Here is a 24,912-nt window from a genome sequence, read left to right on the forward strand (position 1 = left end):
CATAAATGGTTATCAGAATAACTACAACGAACTTCAAACATTAATTTATAAACTCACACCACATTTAATATCTTTGCAAGAAACCCTTATGGGTCCTAACATTTTATAATAAATATCCATCACACACCCATACTAGACGTCTGCATGAATGCATTCAAAACAAAGCCACATTGAGTACATTCGAATTGAGTAGAATATGAGTGAGTGAAAAAGACAGAATGAGACGAATGTGTATAGTACTGTTTCGCTAGACGAACATTTTGTGTTTCGTCTCGAAAAAGAGAGTATCACGAAAGGAGAGCAAAATGAAAAGAAAACTTCGAGAACATTCGAACTACTCAAGTAGTTCGCAGAATACTTTGTGTACTCACTTTGTGCTTTGGGAAATTGTGTGCAGACGTGTGAAATGGAAGGCGAAGATGCAGAAAGAAATGTATGTATTTGTCGGCAAATGCCACCGTGTTGTTTTTGTGTTTTGTTTTGTTTATAGCTTGTGTTTCAGTATTACTAACAAAATGTGTAGTTGTGACCGTCTATAAATTGTTTCTGTGTTGATATTTGCAGATTTAATATTTATTTGATTAAAATACATATACATATATAATTTAGGAGAGCGCGTTGCTTAAAAGCGACGAAATAAAAAAAATGCTACAAAGTGGATTGTACAGCTTAACTGATAAAAGTGGGCGAAGCGAAGTGTGGCGATATTTTGCAAAAATCCAAAACGAATGTGGAATTGAGTTGAATGGGTTTCTTGCTTGCAAAATGTGTTTTTCGGTTTTGAAGTTTTCAGGTAGCACATCCAATTTGGTAAAACACAAATGCTACATTGTGAACGCCCGTAAAGCAGAGAAAACTTCACTAATCGAAACAAATTCTGAAACAAAGCATGAGGCTGTTAATGTTGTTACCGAATGGGTAATAAAAAATTGTCGCCCGTTTAAAATTGTCGAAGATTCCGGACTCAAAAACTTTGCATCGTTTTTGATTAAAGTGGGAGCAATTTTTGGTAGTAATGTCGACGTCGAGAAATTGCTACCGCATCCAACAACTATATCAAGGAATATAGGTGCAATATACGACACACACTTTGGACCGATTCAAGATGAAATTAAAAAATGTAAGAGTTTTGGATACGCCATTACCAGTGACATATGGACAGACAATTTTTTGAAATCGTCTTACTTGTCCTGTACCATACACTACATTAAGGATGGAGCTCTTGTTGACAGATTATTAGCCATGAAGTCAATGAAGGAAGTCTCCTGCACAGGTATGTATCTATATTTAATATGTACATATGTAAAAGTGTTAAATTCATTATTCTTTGTTTAGGTGCAAATGTACGTGCAAAAATCGGCGACATTTTAGGAGATTTTGGATGTGACCTCGAAAAGGACAATCCAGTTATTGTTACTGATCGTGGGTCCAACATGGTTAAAGCCTTCTGCAACTTAGAAAAAATTCATTGTGTCAATCATTTATTGAACAACGCCGTCGAGAAATTAATTGAGTCTGTTCCTGAGCTTGCAAATATTGTATCACATTGTACAAAGCTGGTGAAGTATTTTAAAAAGTCTGGAGCTAATTCTTCTTTGGGTCTCTCGCTAAAAAGCTTTTGCCCAACACGCTGGAACACCGTATACTATTTGCTTAAGTCAGTAGATAGTAATTGGACGGAAATAATTTCAATTTTGAAAGGAAAAGGTCAAGAATATAGAATTGAAGGAATTAATAAGAATAATTTAGCTGCCATAGTCTGTCTGTTAGAAGCATTTGAAAACGTTTCCAAAAAACTAGAAGCAGTTAAACGCCCGACTATTCATTTGGTTCTACCAAATATATATAATTTAAAAAAAAAATGTCAGTTCGAATACAGTGATATTGAACTAATTGAATCAATGAAGTTTTCACTACGATCTCAAATTTTGGATACAATTACTCCAAATTTATCAAAATATCATAGCATTGCATTGTTTCTGTTTCCACCAACAAATAAGCTAAAGCAATTTTCTCAAAATGAAAGGGAAACAACAATAAATGACTGCAAAACTATAATGCAGAATTTTTTAGTAGAGTCAAGTTGTGAAACTTTTGAAACTCAAACAGCTAGCGATGAATTTGATGAGTTCATAGAAGCTGTCCAGGTTAACTCCAATACAGATCAGATTGAAATGGAAATAGCAGGCTATACAAACATAAATGTTCCATACTCAACCAATTTTGACGTTTTGGCCTGGTGGAACATGCACAAACATTTTTTCCCAATACTGCATAAAACCAGCTGCCAAATATTTTGTATCCCAGCCAGCAGCGCAGCTTCTGAGAGAACTTTCTCAATCGCAAGAAACTTAATAACAGAAAAGCGATGTTCAATAGCTTCTAATCCAAATAACATTAATAAAATTATGTTTTTAAACTCAAATATAAATTATATGTAATAAATATATATATAAATTAAATAATTCACAACAAAAAATACATTTCTATATTTTCTTTATTTTTTCCTCTTTCTTTTAACAGATAACACAGCAGAAAACAGCTGTCAATATTCGAATGTATTCAATATACAACATTTAATTACTTCTGCTGCTCACTCACTCACTTCGTTTCTTTTCGGGTATATTTTTCAGCAGCCGAGTGAAACACGACTTCAGTCACTCACTCATTCTCATTTCGTTTTGTACAAGTATTCACTCAATTCAATTTTGACTTTGTACATTTGAATGTGTTTTTTTTGCCATTCATGCAGACGTCTAACCCATACCCACCAATTATCAAATCTTATCAAAAAATACAGCCCCTACTATGGAGGCGTATCAATACTGATCCAGAAATCCCTACAATCTCAAGAAGTAACCCTCAATGATGATTTTGACGCGATTTGCGTAGAATGTATATCCAAACAAAAATTTAGACTCATAGCTGCATACATTGCACCAACTCAAAAAGTTTCCTTAATTAACATTCAAGCAGTCCTAGAAACTTCACGCATACCTACAATAGTCACCGGAGACTTTAACGGCTGGCATAAAACCTGGGGCTCAAATACAAATAACGGCAGAGGAAAAGTTATAGATAAATTCATTGCACAGTCAAATTACATACTACTCAACGACGGATCACCAACACATCTCAGTACCCACAACACTCTTAACTCTTAGCAGTCCGTTGCTAAAAATTGATAGCACATGGCAAACAGAAGACGATCTTCATGGCAGTGACCACTTCCCAATACTAATATTACTTTTGCCTCTAGGGAAACAAATACACAATATATAACAGGTAAGCCCAAATTCATTACAAATAAAGCTAACTGGAAACAAATTTCAACAATAGCAGAAGAACATTCCTCGCAGATACCAACAAGCACAAACATAAACAAAGATGCTGCCACAATTAATAAAATCATTATTTCGAGCGCTCACAGAGCTATCCCCCAAACACACCCAATGATGCGGTGGAATAAAGACTTGCAAACACTAAGAAACGAAAAACAAAGAATATGGCACAGACTGAAAAGAGAAATAACAACAGAAAATATTTTACTATTTAAAAAAACGCACTCTTTAGACGAACACTAAAATTATCAAAAAAAATAGTACGAAACAGTTTACAGAACAAATAGCACCTGACACGCCACCTAAAACAATTTGGAACAACATCAGGAGATTTTGAGGGCTTAATTCCCAAAAATACATACACTGCATCCTCAACCCTAACCCAAATACATACTCCACCGACAATCAAGAAATCGCAGAACTCTTTTGCGAAAGCCTCTCAGAGGCAGCATCTGACAATATCTTCACTACCATTTTGTCAAATTCAAAACGAACAGCACTAAACATCTATAACAACCTCACTTACGCTCTCAGAAAAAGAGCAATAGAAATTGAAGAGAAAATAACCGTCATCGAATTTAAAGCAGCACTTAACACACTAAAAGGAAGTACACCAGGAATATATTCCCCAAGCCTATAAGACCAGCATAATAGTTCCAATACCCAAACGCAATTCAGATAAAACCTGCCTAAAACCCTACCGACCCATATCACTTAACCCATGCCGATCAAAAATCCTCGACAAAATTGTAACAAAGCGACTGTGGTGGCTTGTTTCTAATGATAAAATCATCCATAACAGTCAAACTGGTTTTAAGAAGGAGAAATCGGCTTTGGATAGTCTACTGTTAATAGATCATCTATTAGCTAGAAGCATCTCAAAAAAAAATGATATGTTAATAGTTTCATTTGACTTTGCGAGAGCTTTCGACCGAATTGGAATCCACACAATCCTAGACCAATTGACATTATTGAAAACTGGAAAAAAATACCAAATTACGCAAAAAACTTTATGACCAACAGAAAAGTCACAGTACCCATACACACAACCTTCTCATCTTTCTATCCCATTCCCAACGGCATCCCCCAAGGATCACCGCTCTCCTTAGTCCTTTTTAAAATAATTTACAATAATCTCTCTGAAATTCTTACCCAACATCCTACTACCAGCGTAAATGCGTATGCGGACGACTTTAATATTATTTTAAAACTAAATAACAGTAAAAACATTAACATAAACCTTATCCCCATTCTAAACACTATAACTAACTGGTGCGATTACTCAGGCGCTTTGCTCTCCTGAACAAAGTGCAAACACCTGCATGTTTGCAGAAAAAATAATTGTAGCTGCACACTTACTACAGGTCAAATACAAATCAAAAACGAGATATCAGTAAAGATACTAGGCCTACACTTTAACAACAAATACAGATGGAACGCTCACACAGAACAACTCACACACAACCTTAAGCTAGCAACAAACATAACAAAATGCCTTTCAATTCCAAAATTTAACTGCAATATATCCACATTTCTAGACATTACCAAAGCAATCCTAATCTCAAAAGCAGACTACGGGCTTCCCATATATGGTAAGAGTCCAAATTCAACCCTGCGCACCATCAAGTCGACAGTTAACACAGGCTTTAGAATTGCTTTTGGAGCATTTAAAACAACTCGCACCCAAAATATTCTATACGAGGCACGATCTGCCCCATTAGAGGACAGAAGAGAACTTCTAACAGCCAACCCCATTAAATATCGTATCACTGCAAAAAACTCACCTATCAGCAACTTACTTAAAACATATAGACCACCAAAAAAACAAAACTACAACTCTACAATAGACTACATAATAAAATATAGCAAATTACAGAACATTCCTTGCCAACCAATAACACTTTGGCAACAAACCACACCACCCTGGAACACAACACTAATAAACATTGATACAACACTTAGTTACTGGAATAAAAAAAATACCTCTCCAGAAATAAACATGTCAGAACTTTGCAAAAAGAAAACGGAAGACTCCGACAAATACACAAATATATACCGACGGTTCCCAAACCCACTCAATTACAACCTTCGCCATAACATATGAAACAACAACTATTAAGTCCAACATATTGCCACACTACTCATCTATCCTCTCTACCGAAAAATTCGCAATCGCCGAAGCAATAGACATTTTTAAAAACAACCAGAGGGCCGGGGCTGACTTCGACCGCGTCAAAGTTTGTATACCCTTGCCACTTTTTTGGTAACTCTTTCCTTACCTATAGCCATCAAAGTGAAAAAACGTTTTATCTAAGAAGGCTAATGTTTGCGAAAGAACGGTCTATAATCTTAGTATAGGAAATAACGAAAATATTGATCAAAGTGACTGTTTTCCACCGATCGTTCTTATGGGAGCTATATGATACAGTTACCCGATATTTATCAAATTCGGCACAGTCATTAACAGATATATTAAACTAACAAATGTTAAATTTGAAAGAAATCGCGTTAAAAGTAAAAGTGATCTGCTTGAGTTATCCCTAACTCAAATAAATTCTGTCCGGAATAGTCGTAACAGATTACTAGATCTGGTATTTGTGTTGGATTCTTCCAACTGCGATGTTTCCAGGACTGATCCCTTAGTTATCCCCGAAGACAACTTTCATCCAACTCTGGATATAACCATTGACCTTCCTTTTGGTGTTATGTCTCGACATAATAACTCGATGCCTCCAACCCGATGTTTTCGCAAGACAAACTTTACTAAACATAAAAACCCGTGTTAACTAATGATTGGACATATCTGTATACTTGCACGGATATGGACTCTGCCATTTCTGTCTTCTATAAAACTCTTGAGTCGTTCTTTGATGTTTGTGTCCCGCGTGTGACTCTAGGATGGTCTGATAGACCTCCTTGGTTATCACGTGAGTTATGTATCTTGAAGAACGTAAAATCGAGATGTTATAAAAGATTTAAAAAATCCGGTAAAGCATCGGATTTTTCCCTATATGTAGTTGCTCGATCAAATGTTATGGTGCTGAATTCACATTGCTATAAGGATTAAACTTAGGTTTTCTCGCGATCTTAAACAATTTTATAAATTTGTAAATGTTAAACGTAAGACATCAGTGCACCCGTCTTACTTGTCTTTTGAAAACAATAAAGCTGACAATGATCAGGCAATTGCTGATATGTTTGCTGATTTTTTCAAAACAACTTATTCCTCTTCGATTTATCAAGCAAATTCTTTATATCCTCATAACTTGCAATCGTCTAATTGCATTTTAGACCCTGTGTTTGATGAAAGTTCGGTTCTTAGCGTGCTCAGTTCCGTCAAACCAATATATGCACCTGGCCCTGATGGAATACCAGGCTGCGTATTAAAGTTTTGCGCAGAGGCCTTATGTAAGCCAATACATAAGTTGTTTACACTGTCCGTTACATCTTTCGCCTTCCCGCCTATCTTGAAGGAATCATATATTATTCCTCTTCATAAAAAGGGAAAGAAGTCCGAAGTCTCCAATTATAGGGGTATTTCTAAATTGTCTGCCATACCCAAAGCATTTGAGAAAATAATAACATCTCAACTGCAACATTTTTGTAGCTTAATCATTTCGTCATCCCAACATGGGTTTAAAAAACGTAGATCGACAACTACTAACCTATTACAATTTACATCTCACTCAATCAAAGGGTTCAAGACTGCCGTGCAAACTGACGTCATTTATACTGACTTCAGCAAGGCCTTTGACTCTTTTAATCATACTCTGCTTTTTTATAAGTTAAACGCACTTGGCACCCCCAGCCTTTTGCTAGATTGGATTCTTCAATATCTTTCTAAGCGTACACAAAAGGTCCTCTTTAAGTCTTCATTTTCTAAGACCATCCAAATGACCTCTGGAGTTCCTCAGGGTAGTCATTTGGGTCCATTGCTATTCACTCTTTTTATAAATGATCTTTCATTGGGAGTGACACATTCTCAGTTGCTTATAAACGCGGATGATGTCAAGCTTTACCTCAGTTTTATAAACATATCGTCTTCTTGCCTTTTTCAATCGGATTATAATTATCTTCAGAGTTGGTGTGAAACAAACCTATTAAACCTTAACGGCTCTAAATGAAAAGTTATGTCTTTTTATAAATGCACTCCATGCATAGCAACTTATTACCTTAACGACACTGCCTTAGAGCGGTTAGATATTATCAATGACTTAGGTGTTCTTATGGACCATAAATTGACTTTTAATCCTCATATTTCTGCTACAGTAAGTAAAGCTATGAATGTTCTTGGGTTTGTGAAACGATGGTCAAAAGAGTTTGACGATCCGTACACAACCAAAATTCTGTATACTTTTTTATCCCTCCTATCTTAGAGTACGGATCTTGCATATGGTCACCTCAATATGAGACGCACCAAAGTAAAATTGAATCTGTTCAAAAGCAATTTCTGCTTTTCGCTCTTCGCGGTCTAAATTGGGATCGCAATGTCAATTTGCCATCATACTCCAGTAGGCTTCTTTTAATCAATCTTCCTTCTTTAATTAATCGTAGAGTAATGCTTAGTGCTATCTTTATTCATAAACTTTTAATAGGTGAAATAGACTCTCCTGAGCTATTGAACCAGTTTAATAGAAATTTTATTCCTCTATCCTTAAAACACTGTAGTTCTAACTATTCTTTGCATGAACCTTTTCGAGTCCTATGTTCTGACTACAATCTTCTGTATCCCGTAATCAGATCAGAAGCCTCTATTTCCGTTGTGAAAACTTCTATTTTAGCACTTCTATTTTAGCTCGTAATTAGCTGTAGTTAATCATATTTTTAATTGTTTGTCCGTTTTATTTGTATTTGTCCACGCGATCGTGCCGTCCGATATGCGGCTGCGCCCCACGGTCGGTCGGGCGGGAGGTGGACAGCGCTCTGCTTGGGCTCGCGCGAAACAGGCTATGTCCTGGTGTCGTATGGGCCACTTGAACGTACTTCGCATTGTACGCGTCAACGTCTAGACAATATGTCCCTCCGTCCGTATGAACACCTTGCTATGTATATTTGCTTAGTAAATGTGGACATTTTGTATGTGTACAAATTTTGCCACGCCGCTTCCCACCCGTAATTTCAACATCCAGCAAAATATCAAGTTTGATCAAACCGGATCAAAAATAGCTAAGTTATGCATATAAACGTTTTTCCATAAGGCCGGAGTTGGCCTTTGGCTGGTGGGGCGCTAGGGTGCTCGTATGCTTGAGTGAGCGATTGTGCATTTGTTATTAGATTTAGATTTTTCATTGCTTTATTTCCATATTATTATATTTAGCTTAAAGCTAGCTTATTGATTTATTTACAGAGTTTAGACTTAATTTATGTCTGATCAGCTGAGATATTTTATTTACATGTTTAGAAGTAAGATGTTAATAAATTTAGAATATAAAGGAAAAACCTTTAAATGCAACTTAGGTACTATCTTAAAACTACAAAAGAAGGCACTTAAGGCATTGACTATATATAAATAGTGAGGCAAAGGCCCTATTAGCTCAAAACCTGAGCTATCTAAGATTTTTTAATTGTAAATTTGGTTTTAGAGTGACTGATGCGCTCATCAATCATTTTAATATCAGCTATTTTATGTAGAGATGTGGTTCTGTGATATCGTGGTAGGTTGAGGATCATTTGTTATTATAAATTGGAAATATTTGTTTTACTGGTGTATGGTATACCTAAGTCGGGGAGACGACTTACTTAGTTCATTTTTTCTTTTTATTCTAACTATCTTATAGGGCCCTTTGTATCTACTACCTAGCTTATGTCCTAATTTATTCCTTACAATTACTAGATCTCTTATCGATATTTCTACTGTATTTATTTTCTTATTGTAGATTTTTGATTAACTACCTAATGATTTTCTACTAATATTTGAGCTCCTTTACATGTACATTGTAATCTATATTTAACTTCTTTATCATTAGCCTCAATGTTATAGACTGGATCTATCTCAATGCATGTCATAAATCTATAGGGGATGGGAATTTTTCCAAAAATTAATTTGAAGGGACAGTGCCAATATACTGTTGATGGCGTGGTATTGTAGCAATAATATTTAATATTTAAGTCATGTAGGCAAGTCCGTTTTATCTGAAGAAATACACATTCTAAGATATTCATTGAATGCTCTATGATTTAGGAACCCTAAAGTTTGATGGTGATATGCTGTGGAAGTGACGTGGTCAATTCCTAGAAGCTTATATAGTTCTGAAGCTACCTGAGTTTTATATTCTGTGCCCAAATCAGTAATTATTTTCATGATAGGGCCATACGTCAAGATTACTCTTTCAAAAATTGCTTTGGCTATGTCTTTGGCACTTTTAGTTTGTACAGGAATGCTTTCTAAGTATTTTGTTAAGTCGCAGGTGGCTGTGACCGCATGTTCGTACCCGTCTTCCGTTTTTGGAAGTGGCCATATTGTGTCAATTAACACAACATCAAAAGCATTTTAAGGTGTTGGTGTAATAACCATAGGTTGCTTTGTGTGTCGTTGTGATTTATTTAGCTGGCCATGTTGGCATTTTTTTACATGTTGAACAATATCTTTGCCCATATTTTTCCAGCGGACATGATTTTGTAATTTTGCTAAGATTCGCGATATTCCTGAGTAGCCACCCCAGATGGAATCATCATGATATTTACGCAGTAATAATGGTTTTATGTTTTTTATCTAAATTTTTTATTTCGTATCCTTTTACTTTGGTGTCTGTAATGCTGCAGCTGTTAAATGAATTGTCGTCTAGAGACAATTGGTACCTTCTCAGACCGGTGCTCTTATTTTTCAATCTGCGACAAAAATTGATCTAAATCGATTCTTTCAATAATAGCATGGTCAAACGTGTAAATTATTTTCTTTCCCAGAATTTTTTTTATTTTATAGATTTTTTATTCAAGCTCTTCTTTATTGTTTTGATCTAAGGTGCCGAAAAGATATTTATGTGTTGTGCCTATTATGTTATTAGTCTTCGCTTATTTATCTTTATTATTTTTATTCCGTTCATGTGGACTATGTTCTTATTTGGTTCTGACTGATCTACCAAGTTGTTGTAAGTGTTTTGTAAGTTTTTTGTCTGGACGTTGACGCGTACAATGCGAAGTACGTTCAAGTGGCCCATACGACACCAGGACATAGCCTGTTTCGCGCGAGCCCAAGCAGAGCGCTGTCCACCTCCCGCCCGACCGACCGTGGGGCGCAGCCGCATATCGGACGGCACGATCGCGTGGACAAATACAAATAAAACGGACAAACAATTAAAAATATGAATAACTACAGCTAATTACGAGCTAAAATAGAAGTGCTAAAATAGAAGTTTTCACAACGGAAATAGAGGCTTCTGATCTGATTACGGGATACAGAAGATTGTAGTCAGAACATAGGACTCGAAAAGGTTCATGCAAAGAATAGTTAGAACTACAGTACGGGGTACAGATAGGTTTAACTGGTTCAATAGCTCAGGAGAGTCTATTTCACCTATTAAAAGTTTATGAAAGATAGCACTAAGCATTACTATACGATTAATTAAAGAAGGAAGATTGATTAAAAGAAGCCTACTGGAGTATGATGGCAAATTGACATTGCGATCCCAATTTAGACCGCGAAGAGCGAAAAGCAGAAATTGCTTTTGAACAGATTCAATTTTACTTTGGTGCGTCTCATATTGAGGTGACCATATGCAAGATCCGTACTCTAAGATAGGAGGGATAAAAAAGTATACAGAATTTTGGTTGTGTACGGATCGTCAAACTCTTTTGACCATCGTTTCACAAACCCAAGAACATTCATAGCTTTACTAACTGTAGCAGAAATATGAGGATTAAAAGTCAATTTATGGTCCATAAGAACACCTAAATCATTGATAATATCTAACCGCTCGAAGGCAGTGTCGTTAAGATAATAAGTTGCTAAGTATGGAGTGCATCTATAAAAAGACATAACTTTACATTTAGAGCCGTTAAGGTTTAATAGGTTTGTTTCACACAAACTCTGAAGATAATTATAATCCGATTGAAGTAGGCAAGAAGACGATATGTCTTTAAAACTGAGGTAAAGCTTGACATCATCCGCGTACATAAGCACCCGAGAATGTGACACTACCAATGGAAGATCATTTATAAAAAGAGTGAATAGCAATGGACCCAAATGACTACCCTGAGGTACTCCAGAGGTCATTTGGATGGTCTAAGAAAATGAAGACTTAAAGAGGACCTTTTTTGTACGCTTAGAAAGATATTGAAGAATCCAATCTAGCAAAAGGCTGGGGATGCCAAGTGCGTTTAATTTATATAAAAGCAGAGTATGATTAACAGAGTCAAAGGCCTTGCTGAAGTCAGTATAAATGACGTCAGTTTGCACGGCAGTCTTGAACCCTTTGATTGAGTGAGATGTAAATTCTTATAGGTTAGTAGTTGTCGATCTACGTTTTTTAGACCCATGTTGGGATGACGAAATGATTGAGCTACAAAAATGCTGCAATTGAGATGTTATTATTTTCTCAAATGCTTTGGGTATGGCAGACAATTTATAAATACCCCTATAACTGGAGGCTTCGGACTTCTTCCCCTTTTTATGAAGAGGAATAATATATGATTTCTTCCAGATAGGCAGGAAGGCGGAAGATGTGACGGACAGTGTAAACAACTTAAGTATTGGCTTACATAGGGCCTCCGCGCAAAACCTTAATACGCAGCCTGGTATTCCATCAGGGCCAGGTGCATATATTGGTTTGACGGAACTGAGCACGCTAAGAACCGAACTTTCATCAAACACAGGGTCTAAAATGCAATTAGACAATTGCAAGTGATGAGGATAAGGAGGATTTGCTTGATAAATCGAAGAGGAATAAGTTGTTTTAAAAAAATCAGCAAACATATCAGCAATTGCCTGATCATTGTCAGCTTTATTGTTTTCGAAAGACAAGTAAGACGGGTGCACTAATGTCTTACGTTTAACATTTACAAATTTATAAAATTGCTTAGGATCGCGAGAAAACCTGAGTTTACATCGCTGAAGATAATCCTTATAGCAATGTGAATTCAGCACCATAAAATTTGATCGAGCAACTACATATAGGGAAAAATCCGATGCTTTACCGGATTTTTTAAATCTTTTATAACATCTCGATTTTACGTTCTTCAAGATACATAACTCACGTGATAACCAAGGAGGTCTATCAGACCATCCTAGAGTCACACGCGGGACACAAACATCAAAGAACGACTCAAGAGTTTTATAGAAGACAGAAATGGCAGAGTCCATATCCGTGCAAGTATACAGATATGTCCAATCATTAGTTAACACGGGTTTTTTATGTTTAGTAAAGTTTGTCTTGCGAAAACATCGGGTTGGAGGCATCGAGTTATTATGTCGAGACATAACACCAAAAGGAAGGTCAATGGTTATATCCAGAGTTGGATGAAAGTTGTCTTCGGGGATAACTAAGGGATCAGTCCTGGAAACATCGCAGTTGGAAGAATCCAACACAAATACCAGATCTAGTGATCTGTTACGACTATTCCGGACAGGATTTATTTGAGTTAGGGACAACTCAAGCAGACCATCTATGAAACAATGTGACAAGGAGGGCAACAGTAATAAAGAGTCAAATGAAAGGGTCCAGGCAATCTCAGGTAAATTAAAATCTCCCACAACAACGAGCAAGTCTTTGTCAGAGAGATATGAGGAAATAAGTTGAATAGCTTCCAAATGGTGAGTGTATACTGCCAAGTCGGACTGTGGTGGAATATACGAACAAGTAATAAAGGCAGAAAAAGAATTAAACGAAATTTTAACACAAACAAATTCAATCTCCTGATTGGAGGACAATTGCAGACGAGAACGCTGAGTCAACAGCGATCAAAACGCCACCACCAATACGGATAGTCCGATCATGTCTATAAATTAAATATTTTGAGGGGAAAATTGAAGCATCGGCAATATCAGGCTTCAGCCAAGTCTCAGTAAAGGCAAGAATATGAAAGTCAAAAGCTAGACTATCTACATAGAGTTTAGACAGTTTAGTACGTTCTGATAGGCCAGAGTTAGGGACGAAATTAGTTTTTTGACTCGCCAACAGGTGCAGACGAGCCGGAAGGAACGTTATTCACAGAGGCAGGTAGCAAGCTAGTCGGAGGCCGATTCTTCTTTTTTATTGTATACTCTTTTACAACAAGGCGTTCCGGCCAAAAATCTTTATGACATATTTGGCCAAAAAGATCTGGGGAGACACCTATTTTAAAGGACGAAATGTCCCGAGTATATGAAAAACGGAACTTTTCCACAGCAATGTTTGGTGCTTGAACTTTGCCCTGGATGGAGGCTTTGACTTCTTCAGAAGTAGTATTGGGTCAAGCCTCGAAATAAAAATTTGCTTTTTGGGTGGAACTACAACAAGGGAACTAGGAGTACTAGGCACAGCAGTAGCGGCTACAGCAGACGCAGCAGCAGCTGAAGAAGCCAGCACTTTACTAGCTCCTCTTGTAACTACTTTATTGGCAATATTCCTGGAAACGGATGTTTGCCCGGACGGTTCGGAAACTACAACTGATATCGTGTTAGTAGGTGGGATACCGTCTCCAGGGGAAATGGGAAGAGACTCCACACCTGCCAAAGCCGGACTCCTAAACGATATCAGCTGCTGTGCATTTGGTGACATAGGGTCAATGTCGAAAGCCGGAACTGGTAGAGACGAATGTGCCGACGGACTGAGGGACGCGCCCTGAAACCTGGCCCTCTTTCGCGTCGGAGATTCAATCAAAAGTTTAGAACTTCTGAATTGAAGCTCCATCGCCAAAAGCTCCTCTTGGAGCTTATGAACGCCAGCTGACAGGGTTTTAAATGCATCCCCAGTCCGTTTCATAAATCTTCGCATCTCGAGCTCCAAGCCACGACACGAATCACAGCTCCATTTAAGGCCGCCACCCTGTGCAATACTATCCCGCACCTTGACTGTGTAACCAGCACATTTAAAGTGCATTACATTGTCACACAGCCAACAGTAAAGAAAGTCTTCACTGGTCTTGCTGGGATTATTGCAATTATATTTGCAACAGATAGACATTATTAAATAATTGATTTATTCAAAAACAAATTATAAATGAATATGTAAATAAAATGGGAAAAATGTATATGTTAAGAGAGACGTATACAAAGCAAGGCAAAAGCTAACTGCAATATGCAAATTAGAAAGAGAAAACAAAAAGAGAGAATATTTGAACTTATCTGTAATAAAACACACAACAACAAAAACTTGTCACCAGCGCGAAGTTAACGGCCGCGAGCGCGATCAAAAGAGAAACAAAAGAATAGAGAGCACCAACACCACACAAACAAAAACAAACCATGAACTGTAAATTGAGAGCGCGGGTGGGAGCAAAAAATAGAACGAAATCAAAAACTAAGCAGCGCAACAACAAAATTATATTTGCGTTTGTTAAAGTTTTGATAATAAATTTATATAAATGTTTGTAAATTTAACGCAAACTTCGCGATGAGTATAGCGATTTATTAAGACTTAGTAAGGCAATGAATTTAAATTGAATATTATAAATTAGCTTCACGAAAGAAAGAAAGACAAAAATTAAGCGAGAGCGCAAAAAAAACACGACCGACTTCGATGAATGACAATATGCAAGTGTTTTGTAAGTTTGTTAAATTTATAGTTAAATAATGATATAATAGGGCCAAACAACATCGGGTGACTTCTTTTGGCCCGGATGACTTCTTTTGCGCCACCTTGTATATATTAAAGAGCCTTTAATATGTAAAGCATTTTAAAGGGATGTTGTTGATTTTAAGTTGGACTTTGGGATTTGATTGGACGTATTCGGTTGTTCTGTTTGATCCACTTGTTCTGTCCGTGCTGCCTGATCCGAGACTGATACTTTCTTATTGCTTTTTAGTAGGTTGATTTACCACAGGGTTTTGATTCTGAGGTTGATCTGCCCTGATTAAAACTTTTAGACTGTTGGTTAGTTTGGGGATTGGGATGATTTTAATTATTGTATGGGTGGTTTTGCCTATTTTACCCTTAATTATTTTGGTTTGAATGTAATTTGAATTACCTGAATTACTTTGATTGTTTTGGATTTCTCTGTGGAGCTGTTTTTATATTGACCCTCTCTTTGGTCTACTTGTATTCAATTGGACACTGTAGAATCACCTGGTAATCTTTTGATAATAACATCTTTGATACCTCCTCGGGTAGAGTTGTAAAATATGAACTCGCTATGAACGTGCTCAATGTCAAAACGTTACCAGCGTTTCCGGGTCTTTGGACTTTAATTGCTTACAGCTCCTTTTTTTCGAAGGCCTTGGGCTTTACAGTTGCCACAGCTCTTTTACTTGTTATTAGCCCAAACAGTCTCGATCACGGGCCAACCTGAAATTTGATATCTTTGTCGGTGGCTTGAGACAAGTTTCGCACATTTACTTATTTAATGATGTGGTGTCGTAGGGGCCACTTGAACGTACTGCGCATAGTATCGTCAACGTCCGCTAAAATCATGACAAAAAGTCTTGTTTATTAGGCAACCTTAGATTCAAATTCAAATATTCAAATATTTCGTTTTATCCTACCGACTGAGCCAATTATAAATCCACTTCTTTTATTAATTAAAAACCAGAGGGCCGGGGCTAACTTTGTACACCCTTGTAAGTTTTTTGCTACTTTTTCCCCACGTAAAGCCTCAAAAGAAGAAAAACGTTTTATCTAAAAAGTCCAATGTTTGCGAAAGAACGGCCTACCATCTTAGCTTCGCAAATAACGAAGTGTTTGAACAAAGTCTCTGTTTACCACTGATTGTTACTATGGGAGCTATAAGATAAAGTCACCCGATCTTGATCAAATTTAGCACAGTCATTAATAGCTATGTTAAACTAAGAAATATAAATTTTTATGACACACTTCTGACCAAAATTAATATGCCTTTTTTACAAGGGTATAAAAATGGATAATTGAGACTCGAGAACGTATTGATCTTTCTTGAAACAAAGCGTCTTCAGAATGCAGATTCGTTTAAAGTTCGGTTTACAGAGCTTTTTTATGTTAGTAGTGGGAGCTTTTCATATAGGGACCTTCATTAATTGATTTTGGCCTACTAAGCGTTCTCACGCTTGCTAGATTTTGTCGGATAGATCTATTTATATGAATTTTAGTTTAGTCTCGGTTGCAGTAAACATCCGCTGTTTTGTAGACTAAAACGGGGTGAATGGAGTGGGAAATTAAGTCGTGTGGGTTAATGGAGTGGCGTATATATTACTATATATATTTTATATGATCATTTTGAAAAAAAAATTTTCTTTCTCTTTTTTACTCAAATTTTTTTAAACAAGCTTTTTCTTTATGCAGCTATGCTTATGTGCATAGCGCCAGAGGCAAAAATGTTTATTAGTGGATGTGGTTGGCACACATTTTAGTTATACATTTTATTATATAAAAAAATATTTAAAAAATTCTCAAACCACATTGTTAGTATAAAAGCCTATCATAAGGTACTAATTCGCAAGTTGCACTTTCGTGCTTCAACATGCTGGTAGAAGTTTAGATTTATATTTATTAAATAAATGCAAGTTAAGGCTTGCGCATTTTTGCGGCCCTCTCGCGTTCTTCTTTGGCGAAATTCAGCGTTAAGTTCATTTATACGCTCTATGTAGCGTTGCCGGTCTTTTTCCGTTTTTGAGGTGCCCAGTAAGTCTACTGCAGTTCCTTCTGCTGGAGTAGCTTACGTACCTGGCCTCCTCGTTTTGTCTTCTTTTCTGTAGGTTTCTCCCGGCGAGCCCGGCAGCTATTGTGAGTAGACGCGGTCCATCATTGGGATAGAACTCTAACGCTTCTTCCAGGGTTGGTGCGTCTCTTTTGTTTTGTTTTGTTTTTGTTTGATGTTGTCTGGCTGCTGCTTTTGCTGCTGCTGGTTGTTGCTGTTAATGGTGAATGAAAACTGCCTGCAGGCTGGTGTGCATGTTAGATAGCAAATAAAAAATCAAATAAAACGAATTGATTAAAAAAAGAATGACTGATTGACTGAAACACATAACAAAATTTAAATCAAGTAGATATCACACGAATAATATGATTAGTTATGCCCGGATTTGAAACAATATATTGAACTTCAAAATGCTAAAGACTTAAATCTGGAACATTTAAGCTGACATCCATTTACGTAACAACTTTGAATTCCAACATTAATTTGAAAAAAGCTTACTGACCGCATCACTCCAATTTCAATCAGATTTCAATACTAGCAATGGAAAGTACCGTTGCATATACTAAAAAAAAAAGAGCTAACAACAAGAAGACTTGACTCGTTGCTTGCGATTTATGTAGAATTTATTAAATGAAGATCAAGGTATATAATTCAAGTATTGTTGTCAGATAAATAATATGTTATACAGTCGTTAGTATACATATTTTTCAAAAAACCAAACAAATGCTGTTGGGTTAAGTTTGTACCATATCTTAAAAAAAAATTCAGTTTTATTAAATGGCTATATATTAAATCATAAATTTGTGGCGACATTTAGCATTGCATGTCCCAGCACCTGAAAAAAACAAAATCTATTAGGGAATGAAAAGTGCATAACATTTTAATAACACTTACCTTAATTGTTGTATTCACTGAATTAGAAAAAAATGACTCAAAATTGTATGCAAAAATTTGAGCTAGCTTCTGCCCTTACGAAAATCAATCGCAACTGCACAAAAAAATAAAGAATACAAAGCTCCGCGTGTAGAAATGGGAGAAAACAATAACAACAATGCACAGAAGTACAAAGTGAAGAACATAATGTATTCTTTGTTACTTTACTTCTTGTCCAATTTTGTTTTTTAAATGAGAAATAACAAACTTTGTTGCTTTTCGACAGCTGATCGGATTTTGATGACGATATTTGATCGTTTGGGTGCCGTCGGCTAAACTCAGCATGAAATACGCTGGCACAATTTTTTTCTGCCGACGCACAGTGGGGCCTTCTGGCATTTAGCATTGCAAAAATCATAGCGTCTGAACCAATAAAGCGATTTCAAAAATTTAGAAAGCATATGATAAAGCTTCAAAATGAATGTTTGTCAAAAGTGCTGGGTGTTCGTGGTGCTGTAATATTCAAGGTCGAAGTCAGAAAATATTTCCAAGCATGTTTTTCCTTTAAAAATGGATCGAAACCCGGTTTTTTTCAATCACAAATGGAATTTTTCATTGTTTTAGACGACTATGTAACATTTTTTAATGTTTTAATTTGATTTTTTAACATAATTACAAAAAAAAAAAAAATTTTTAAATTTTTTTTTAGGTTAATTTTGAAAATTGGCTATTGATGGCTGATTTCCTTCAAAATAATTTTCAATATTTACATCAGTATCTAATAAACTCAACATTTTGGGACTATAGTTGCTATTTTCCAAATCCTTTCGTGATCGCACGTGTCTCAGTGATGCAATAAGTGGGTCCGAAGAGGCTGCTAGCATGTTAAAAAGGTCTTCATTTTGTCTAACACGAGAAGTTTTTAATGTATTAGTGTATCTGAACCTTTTGTAGTCCTTGTTTTTACATTCCTGTGCTTCTTCGGATAGCTCTCCAAGTGGTAAACACTGATATTCCATTAAATCCTTTCCGTGAGCCAAAAGCCTATGTACCGCTGGGGTAAGTTTTTTTTTTTGCGGATACAATTCAGTCAAAAGATTGACAAATTATATTATTATTATATTGACAAATACTATTCAGTCCTGATTTAAGGTGTTTACACTTATGAAGTTAAAAATAAACTGTCGCAAACGAGAGGAATAAGTAGCTCTTTATGTTATATTTTTTAAATTAACTAGTTAGAACGAAAAATCGGTATTACCCTTTTTGTATTAATTAGGTAAACAACTTAATATTTACATCCAATTAGGTAAACGGAAATAAAAACGACCAACCCACAAATAGGACAAACTTTTCATCAACTTAAATAACATTTATCTGTCTTGTCATTTTTTCCAAAGCAGGTAATTAGCAATTTATCATTGTAGAAAGGCATATGTATATGTAAACAGGTAGTATTTGCAAAACAGCATTACGCAATGTTATCATTTAAATACAAAGAAGCTACAGGCCAATACGCATGCGCTCTTCTTCTTCCTTATACCTGCAGGTATAAGGCGATGCATATATAATTTTTGCCAAACGCGATCATGAAAAAACGTATTTTTGCAACGCTATCCGAGCAGAGGCCCAAGTGTGAGACGTCAGTGGCTCGGAATTTGAAGCGATTTTGTCCCCGGCGACTTTTGGTACTGAAGGGTAAAGAAGGTTTTTGTTTTTACCAATACTAACACATATTAAAACATACATACAGACAAAGCAGACAAAGCAAAACAATACACAAAATTAGCTATTAACATACTAGTACACAAACAAAAGCTTTTTTAGTATTTACATATATTGTATATTGTAGGTACATACCTTGTTTAATATTTTCCATTGCAAAAAAGGATTTTTTAATTGCACAAGTACAGCATTTGGTAAAATGTTAGCTTTTTTCCCCGAAAAAGACTAAACTTAACTTAACGTTTGAAGTATGCTCTTTAAGAATATGTACTTTATTAAAATAAGACAATATTTCAACATATTTTTCTAATTTATGACGCAAAATATGAAATTTGGACCAGTGTGCATTTTGTTTAAATACTCCAAACATATTCTCAAACATCTACATCAGAGGTAGGCGCCCATAGCCCGTGCGGGCACTTTTGCTCGGCAATTGCTCGTGTGGCCGTCTGTGTGCATGCCGATGTGAGCACGAAGTACAAGTTCAAAGCGTAAAAAAACAGCTAGTGTCGCACAGACTTTTGACGAAAGCAGTACTATGTCGCTTTGTTACGCAGCTACACGCAGAAAAATTAATGCTTCACTTTCGTACATGGCAACTTTAAAAATATTTTGCCATTATTTATATTGTGTCCCTATAGGGTAAAAAGTATATTATAATATAAGCGAACATGCATAATGTAATATAAATGTAAGATATACATGTATGCACATATATGTATAGTATGAAAAATATATACATATAATAGCCGATACAAAATATGCATTCATTTTTATGACATTAAGGTAAAAGGAATCCAAGACTCATGACTGTACTTTGTTTTTTAAGGCGATTCGGTAAAAAAGGGTTGTGGGAAAATTCCGCAGTTTCACTTGCAGTTTAATTTTTTTATTCGTTTCTTCACATACGATTCGCGCAGTGTAAAGCAGCTTACGTACACAAGCAAGCGCACGCATACATTGACAGTTTGATCTGGCTCTCTTTGTGCCTACCCCTGATCTACATCCACTAGATTAACGACAAATACACGTGACCAATGCGCGATAACATTTTAACCAACTTTATTACTTGTGTACTTAGGAGATCGTTTAAGTTTTTAAATCAAATCGCTCGAATTTGTTCGTTCCATGAACTTCTTTATTCAGAACAAATAAAAATGCACACCATCTTATTAATTTATATGTCATTTTGGTCCAATCCGATGAAATGCTAAATTTGATGTAAATAAGGAACAATTATTTCTAATTGAGAGCGTGAAGTTAATACACACAGAGAGACAAGGGTCTATATGAACATACATACATTTATGTACATAATAGACTAGGTTTTTCACGCTGATCAAAAATATGTATAGTTTTGCGTTCGGAAACGGTAAATCATCTGGGCAATTTATGATTGCCATCTACGGGGTATAAAAACTAATTCAGTTCAAGTTGTTACATTGGTTTTCTCTAATATAAGTATGCTTAAAACTCATGCAAATGTCAAAATTTAACAACCCTATTCTTGTCTTTTATATTTTTGCAGGAAATTAACTATGATTCACCGCGTGGAGGAGTTTCGGTGATAACCGAAAAAGGAGATATAACCACATCGTATTTGCTAATACAACGAGCCCAAATATCAGATTCTGGAATATATTCCTGTTCCCCGTCAAATGCGAATTCTAAGTCTGTTGCCGTTCACATTTTAAATGGTAAATGATTTTCTAAAGCTCCAGGAAAATAAATAATATTATTTTTTTTGTTTAGGAGATCATACTGCCGCTGTTCAAAAAGCGCCAACGTTAGCGGGTTTTACATTTCATATGTTAATTTTAGCTGTTACTTTTAAACATATACTCATTTAATAATGTTACAACTAAAATATATTTTAAAAATATCGATCAAATCTTGTAAATAATTTTTATAAAATAACTAAAAAATATTAAATAATGCATAAGCATGTTTCGAATTATTTCACTGTCTATATTTGAAACACTACATTTTAACAATCTCTAGCGGACGTTGACGATACAATGCGCAGTACGTTCAAGTTGCCATTACAACACCAGACCGCGCGAGCCCAAGCAGATAGCTGTCCACTTTCCACACGACCGACCGAGGAGTGCAGTCGTATAACGCACGTCATGAATCATGTGGGCAAAAACACATTAAAAAAAACAGTCAAACAAATCATAATATAGCTATCTATAAGCTTAATAGGAGAGGATGGATATTTTAAGCATAGTAATTAAAGACTCTGAGCAGATTACACGGAATAGAATGTTGTAAGCAGAGCAGAGGACCCAGGTTTATGCAAGAAATAGTTAGTAAGGAATAGCTAAAGGCATAAAATTATGTCTACTCCGTCTGGTACCTGTTTGATCTGCGCAATTACAGATGGTACAAAAACTCCAATGCTCAATAGCATTTGGCTCCACTCCAAAGAAAATAATGTATTTTCCTCTTCGATTTCTAAAAATAAGTCAAGTTAAAGGTCGGTTTCATGAGTTAGAAGCTCTTCATGAGTCATGTAACAGAAAGTTTTGAATCATTCACTGACGGTTCAGGAATCGCTCGCAAAATACTCCAGATTTTTCGCATTGAGTTCTAAACAAAATTGCGGTTTGAAGCTTTCAAGTTGCGAACATGCTCCGACAAATGTGGTGGCATTCTCGCAATAAATCCTTTTGGGTATGCCACGTGGAATCGCTTCAAACAAAGAATAAAATTATTAGTTCTGTATGAATAGCTTTTGAGTAAAAGCAAACAAATATGGCAAAATATGTTTTATAGGTAACTTTGCTTCGAATACGTTACGAAGTACATAGATCCACTTCGCATATCAAAAATGACCATGATTTGTCGCGTTAATACTGGTTTGTAATGATAGCAATGTTTGCAAAAACTAACAACTTTTCTGACCAATTCACGAGGATTTACGATCCACAATTAGAACCGTGAAGGATTTGCACGTGACGATCTTCAATGTATCTATAAATGAAATGATGAGTCCTTGGTATGTGAGCCATGATATGACGGCCTCTAACATGGATATGTCGAATATTTTGAGTACCTATCTGTTCGTTTGATATAAATGTGAAGAGGCGTTGTCCAGATCTGAACGGTTATGCCTGTCCCTGGCAATTTAGAGAGCGTTTACAAGAACACAGAGAGAGCGAATTGGAGCGAGAGTCGTCAGTAGTCAGTTGCAGTTTAGAGTTGAAAGTTGTCAGTTGCAGTCGTCAGTTGTCAGTCGAAAGTCTTCGCGAAGCTATATCAAAGTCGTTCTTAGTTGTCTTTTACATAACAAGTGTACTATAACCTAACCACTCAGAATCATTCATAATACTAATGAGAATAAACAAAATCATTATAATAAACTTTACATAAATAGATTTAATTTTTGAAGCTTCGGCTTCAGACTTCGTCCTGTTTTTTATTTCTTTAACAAAACGCATCGCTCTGAATGGTAATCTCTTCCAAAAAAGCCAATTTAAACTCTTCTACTGAAATGCTGTTTGTAGCATTTATCGTATTTGTTTTGGTTAAGAGGAACTCGGTTGAAGACTCGTAGAACGTATGCTAACACTAACTAACTCTTTTTGCTCCAAATTTTTCTGTCTTTCAGATTTTGGCTAATGTAATGCATCTACCAAGTGCTAAGAACTTTGGTCCATGAAACCAAAATGTCTGCATCCAATCGCGGGCTGCGCAGCCACAAGTTTGTAAGGTTGATACGCGATTGGCAGTAAAGCATTTTAGAGTTGATGGGTGCATTTTAATTCAGTGAAGATCGACAGTTGAATCTGTCCAAAAATATGTTTTGCAGACAAGAAAATTGATTTTGTGTTTGATTTTAGTCGATGTTTGGCATAGAAGAATGGAAGCACAAAGCTCTAAGCAAGGTACACTTTGTAATTGGGTGGGCGGAACTACCAATCACAAAATGACCAATGAAGTTACATATGTTCCGTCGTCCAATACCTTTGCGTATAAGCAATATCCATAAGCTCTATTTAAGGCATCCGAAAGCCCATGAATTTCACACTAATTTTTTGGCGATGTATTAACAAATCGATTAACGCGAATCATGGCAAGATTAGATAAATCAGCTTCAAGTTGTTGCCATCTAGTCTGTGAAATCTCTGGCAACGGGTCATCCCAGTCTAAGCGCCCGGTTTACAAGACTTGGATCAGGATTTTGTGGCGTACTACTACTGGCGCTAATAATCCTAGTAGACCATAGAGTCTGGCCATGGCCGATATTATTTTTCGCTTTGTCGGTAGTACAGTTATTGGAAGATCAAATCGAAATAATATATGATCTTCTGTTGGCAGAAGATTATATTCATCTGAACATTTTTGTTGCTGAACATTTTTGTCAGCTGAAACGGCATGGCGGTATAAACGAAACAAGAGTACCTAATGTTATTATAAGATTTTGTTGTATAGTAGAATCAACCTTGAGTATATCATTTAATGATTCATTTGATGATGATTTAGACGAAGCGTCAAATACGAAACTGCCTCCATGTGATTCAATTTAAGATATTCACGTATTTTTGCACAGGAGAGCGGGTTTCCGCGATTCCTTGAACGGCAACCGAACCTGTTTGCGCCCTGAATTGGGGAATTTTGTATGCACCTGAAAATGAGTTTCACATGTTTGTTCTTCTCAGCTTAACGAAATGTCTTTATTTTGAATTCCATGTATTTTATCCATTTTCCAAAAACTTTCTAATAATACGTTAAGATTTTGCTGTTGCGTTAAATTACAAGTGTTGTGTTGAGTTAATTAAATCTAACCCCCCAATGCAGTTTCCACTAGATGAGGAAGAACAACTCCTAAGCTAATTTCACCCTTCATAAGTGGATCAAAAATGTCCTTTACGCTTAGCAATAAATGTACCTTTTCGGGTCGGCTAACTCGATTTCTTTGGGAATAGCCCAACTTGACAAATCTAGAGATATTGATTTAGTCATGATAAACTCCATATTCCATTCGTCTGTTAAGAATGAATTGTTGCGATCGATGATGTATAGAAGTTCCTTCTGCTTGATAGATAAAAATCTTATTATAGAGTTAAATTTGTCTACATTGAAAAATGAGTTGACTCATGTACAAACTTGTGGATGAAGTAAAGTAAATTTTTTGAATTCCCCATATTTGCCGTCGAATTTATGTTTTTCGACGGATGGAAGACGATTATGATGTCCACCATGACAAGCAAAGGAATTTAGGAAA

General features: G+C 36.1%; 1 protein-coding gene across 1 annotated transcript in view; it reads left to right on the top strand.

Moving 5' to 3' along the window:
- Nucleotides 1–21,573, top strand: part of LOC111519616 (hemicentin-2) — a 113,635-nt gene extending 92,062 nt beyond the window's left edge. Inside the window, exons 4-5 of the mRNA XM_023181265.2 lie at nucleotides 21,211–21,379; nucleotides 21,435–21,573. Coding sequence (XP_023037033.2) covers nucleotides 21,211–21,379; nucleotides 21,435–21,532 — 267 coding nt within the window. The 3' untranslated portion in view covers nucleotides 21,533–21,573. The remainder of the gene's footprint in view (nucleotides 1–21,210; nucleotides 21,380–21,434) is intronic.
- Nucleotides 21,574–24,912: the final 3,339 nt, after the last annotated feature.

Source organism: Drosophila willistoni, unplaced genomic scaffold (genome assembly GCF_018902025.1).
Source record: "Drosophila willistoni isolate 14030-0811.24 unplaced genomic scaffold, UCI_dwil_1.1 Seg171, whole genome shotgun sequence".
Taxonomy (NCBI): domain Eukaryota; kingdom Metazoa; phylum Arthropoda; class Insecta; order Diptera; family Drosophilidae; genus Drosophila; species Drosophila willistoni.